Here is a 4787-nt window from a genome sequence, read left to right on the forward strand (position 1 = left end):
TCTCCACTAATAGCTAGATCCGAGCAATCTCACTCAGTGCTGCTAGGACCAACTCCGGTATCTGTATAAGAAGTGCAGAGTGTAGTATGAGTATAACTGACCCCATGTACTCTGTAAGTGCCGAGCCTAACCTCGATGAAGTAGTGACGAGGCTAAGGCGGGTCATTTACAATAATCTGTACGCAATAATAATAATACCGAAAGGACAGGAATTGGAAATAAAGCAGTTAACTCACAAATACAAACTTGAAATCCAATTACTAGAGAGCCCAGAATAACAAGTTTCATAAACTCATCTCAAAATACCGAGGCAATTCCAACAGTCACAAACAAATACAACATATACAATCCGTTGGGGCGCGCAACCCGATCCTACCATATTATCATCTGGCAATATCATAATCCGTCCTTATTCCGCCATTTCAATTCATTACCTTTCAATTTTCGTTGCGGCGTGCAACCCGCTCTCCAAACAAATTCAATAAACAACTACAATTCAACAACCAAAATTTATAAGAATTTCTACATCAAGAGAGTAAATGTATGAGGCAATAAAGAATCACATAGTAGTCAAAGAATCTCTAACAATTCGGATGTCTTAATTTTACCAACTCATCGGTGTCTACCAATTTACAAATCATATAAGTGAAACTACGTTATAGAAGGCAACAAATATCACAAAACTATAAGGCAAGTAAGACATATAACAATTTAGATATGCAAGTAAAGCAAGTAGAGACAGGTAGAAAATAAGCATGGAATCATGGAAGGGATGGATAATTTAATACAAGAATAACTAACCGACAAGTAACAATTATGGCAAGGAAGTCAAATAAGCATGTAGCAATTAAGGTATGAAATAAGATATATTATGAAATAACAAAATCATGGAAGCAAGTACCATAACGGTGCATATATACTCGTCACCTCGCATATACGTCGTTTCCTACATAATTCACATAACATGTAGTTCAAGGTTTCCTACTTCCCTCAAATATAGGTTAGACCCAACACTTACCTCACTCTGCGACTCAAGCAATCAATCAATCACGGCCTTGCCTTTTGAAAAAGTCTCCGAACCAACCAAATCTAGCAAATTATTGACCAAATGATTGAAAATAAGCTTTAGAAACTACCCACAAATTAAAGAAGTTCAATTTTGAAAAAGTCAACCCCGGGCTTGCTTCGTTAAAACACGAAATTCGGACCAAAACCCGATTACCATTCACCTCCGAGCCCGATTATGTGATTTATTTTGAAATTCGACTTCAATTCAAGGTCTAAATCTCAATTTTACAAAAATCCCCAGTTCTACTCAAATCACTAATTTCTACCTTGAAAATCCCAAATTTGATGTTGAAATCTCATGAAATGGAATGGGTAATTAAAGGAAATGGATTAAAGTCACTTACGAATGAATTGGGAAGAAAAACCTCTTAGGAAATTGCCTCTAGAGTGTTTAGGGTTGAGAAATGGTGAGAAAGGAGCTATGTCCCGTTTTCCCCTCTTTTACCCAGCTGCAGGTGTCGCAATTGCGAAGTCTTATTCGCAATTGCGAACATCGCAAATGAGAGACAAGGGTCGCAAATGTGTACCCTGCCTTAGTGCCACAGAAGTCACAAATGCGACAAAATATTCGCAAATACGAAGTCCCCACCTTCGCAAATGCGACCAAAATCTTTGCAATTACAAAGATACTCTATTGTTTCCAGGCATCGCACGACCAAGTGATCGCAAATGCGATCCTGAGCTGTTTCAGCTGTGAAGAATTTCCTCACAAATGCGAGGTTACCCAATCCTAGGCCTTGATCGCAAATGCGAACTATTGTCAGCAAAAGTGAGATTTGCAGCAGACGCCAGAACTGGTGTTGCGCCAGTAATCCTAGCATTAGTCAAACTCATCCAAAAAATGTCTGAAACTCACCCGAGCCCCTCGGGCTCCAAATCAAATATGCACACCAGTGTAATGACATCATACCAACTTGGTTGCGCAATCAAATCACAAAAATAGCACCTAAATCTACGAATCAATCCTCAAAATAAATGAAATTTCCAAGTGGAACTCAAGAATACTAGAATCTCATTTAAGCGTACGAACCATGTCAAATAAATTCTGGTTTGAACCAAATTTTACATACAAGTTTCAAATAGCGATACAGACCTATTCCAAATTTCAACATAAAAATCTAAACCCATTAGCTAAGAAGTCAACTTACGGTCAACCTTATAATTTTCAAACTTTCAAAATGCTAGTTTTAGGCAAAATTAGTCAAAACAAGTTAGGGACTTTTGAATTTAATTTTGGGCATATGCCCAAATCCTAAATCACGATACAGACCCACCGACATCGTAAAAATACCGATCCGGGTCCGTTTACATAAAAAGTTGATCGTATTCAACTCAAATCATTTTTAAGGCAAAAATTCACATTTTCTTTAATTTTTCACATAAAGACTTACCAGAATAAGATACAGACTGCACATGCAAATTGAGAAATGTTAAATGGGGCTAATCGATGTCTTGGAACACAAAAATAGAGGCTAAATATAAAAATTACCTATTGGGTCATCACATTCTCCACCTGTAAAACAAACGTTCATCCTCGAACAAATATAGAAAAGTACCTGGACTGGTGAAAAGGTGTGGGTATCTACTCCGCATATTGGACTCGGACTCCCACATAGCTGCCTCGATCAGCTAACCTCTCCACTGCACTCTAACTGAAGGGTAACTCTTATATCTCAACTTTCGAACATGCTGGCTTAGAATGGCCACCGGCTCCTCCTCATAAGTGATATCATTGTCTAGTTGGACTGAGCTGAAATCTAATACATGGGATGGATCACCGTGATACTTCCGAAGCATGGACCCATGGAACACCGAATGGACTGTTGCTAAGCTAGGTGGCAATGCTAGCTTGTAGGCCATCTCACTAACCCTCTCAAGAATCTCAAAGGGTTCGATATACATAGGGCTCAACTTGCCCTTCTTCCCGAAGCTCATCACACCTTTCATGGGAAAAACCCGGAGCAATACTCTCTCTCCAACCATGAATGCAATATCACGAACACTATGATCAGCATAACTCATCTGCCTAGACTGAGCTGTGCGAAGTCAATCCTGAATAATCTTGGCCTTTTCCTAGGCATCCTGAACCAAATCCATACCCAACAACAGAGGGGGCCATCTGAATACTCGATTGGTAATTGTTGTTGTAGGCAAACTCTACAAGCAGCAAGAACTGATATCTGAATGGTGCGCTCAGACTGCCTGTCTGTCTGGGGGTGAAATGATGTATTCAACTCAACCTGCGTGCCTAGATCATGTTGTATGGCCCTCCATAAGTGCAATGTGAATTGCGTGTCCCGATTAGAAATAATGGACATCGGCACACCGGGAAGACGAACGATCTCGCGAATATAGATATTAGCCAAATGCTCTGAAGAATAGGTAACTTTTACTGGAATGAAATGTGTCGACTTGGTCAACCTATCCACAATGACCCATACTACGTCAAATTTCTTTTGAGTCTATGGGAGCTGAACAACAAAATCGATGGTAATACGCTCTCACTTTCACTCAGAAAGCTCAAGCCTCTAAAGCAAACCACCAAGTCTCTGATGCTCACACTTTATATGCTGGCAATTCAAACACCGTGCCACATATGCAACTATATATTTCTTCATTCGTCGCTACCAATAATGCTGCCTCAAATCCTGATACATCTTGGTGGTACTTGGATGAATGGAATACCGCGAACTGTGAGCCTCCTCAAGAATCAAGTCACGAAGCCCATCCACATTAGGCACACAAATTCGAATCTAGATCCGCAAAACCCCATCATCTCTAATGGTAACATGCTTGGCAGCACCGTGCTGCATCGTGTCCTTAAGGACAAGCAAATGAGGGTCATCATACTGACGCTCTCTGATGCACTCATACAAAGAAGACTGAGAAACCGTGCAAGCAAGAACCTAACTAGGTTGCGAAACATCTAACCTCATGAATTGATTGGCCAAGGCCTGAACATCTAATGCTAGCGGTCTCTCACCAACTGGAATATATGCAAGGCTACCCATGCTCACACCCTTTTTACTCAAGGCATCGACAACTATTTTGGCCTTCTTGGGATGATACAAAATGGTGATATCATAGTCTTTCAATAGCTCTAACCACCTCCACTGCCTCAAATTGAGATCCTTCTGCTTGAACAAATATTGTAGACTCTGATCATCCGTGAATACCTCACACGACACGTCATAGAGGTAATTTCTCCAAATATTCAGTGCATGAACAATGGCTGCCAACTCTAAGTCATGAACAAGGTAATTCGTCTCATGAACCTTCCACTACCATGAGGCGTATGCAATCACCCTGCCATCCTGCATCAATACTGTATCGAGTCCAATATGCGATGCATCACAATACACCGTGTAGGATCCTGAACCTGTGGGCAATGCCAACACTGGGGCTATAGTCAAGGTAGTCTTGAGCTTCTAAAATCTCAACTCACACTCATTCGACCACCTGAATGGGGCACCCTTCTGAGTCAACCTAGTCAATAGGGTTGCGATGGATAAAAACCCCTCCACAAACCGGCGATAATACCCCGCCAAACCTAGGAAGCTCTAAATCTTTGTAGCTGAAGTAGGTCAAGGCCAGTTCTGAACTGCCTCAATCTTCTTAGGATCCACTTTAATGTCTTAGGCGGATACAACATGCCCCAAAAAGGCAACTAAGTCCAACCAAAGCTCACACTTTGAAAACTTGGTATATAATTGGCTATC

The 4787-nt window shown here is 40.8% G+C and overlaps 1 protein-coding gene across 1 annotated transcript; it reads right to left on the bottom strand.

Moving 5' to 3' along the window:
• Window positions 1-1788: 1788 nt before the first annotated feature.
• Window positions 1789-3090, bottom strand: LOC138894241 (uncharacterized). The gene is made up of 4 exons (XM_070178924.1): window positions 2703-3090; window positions 2558-2581; window positions 2460-2475; window positions 1789-1882 (listed from the first exon to the last, which is right to left on the bottom strand). Exons 1-4 carry the CDS (start codon window positions 3088-3090, stop codon window positions 1789-1791), a joined length of 522 nt encoding a protein of 173 aa, XP_070035025.1.
• Between the last annotated feature and the right edge of the window lie 1697 nt (window positions 3091-4787).

The sequence above is a fragment of the Nicotiana tomentosiformis genome, chromosome 6, assembly GCF_000390325.3.
Source record: "Nicotiana tomentosiformis chromosome 6, ASM39032v3, whole genome shotgun sequence".
Lineage (NCBI taxonomy): Eukaryota > Viridiplantae > Streptophyta > Magnoliopsida > Solanales > Solanaceae > Nicotiana > Nicotiana tomentosiformis.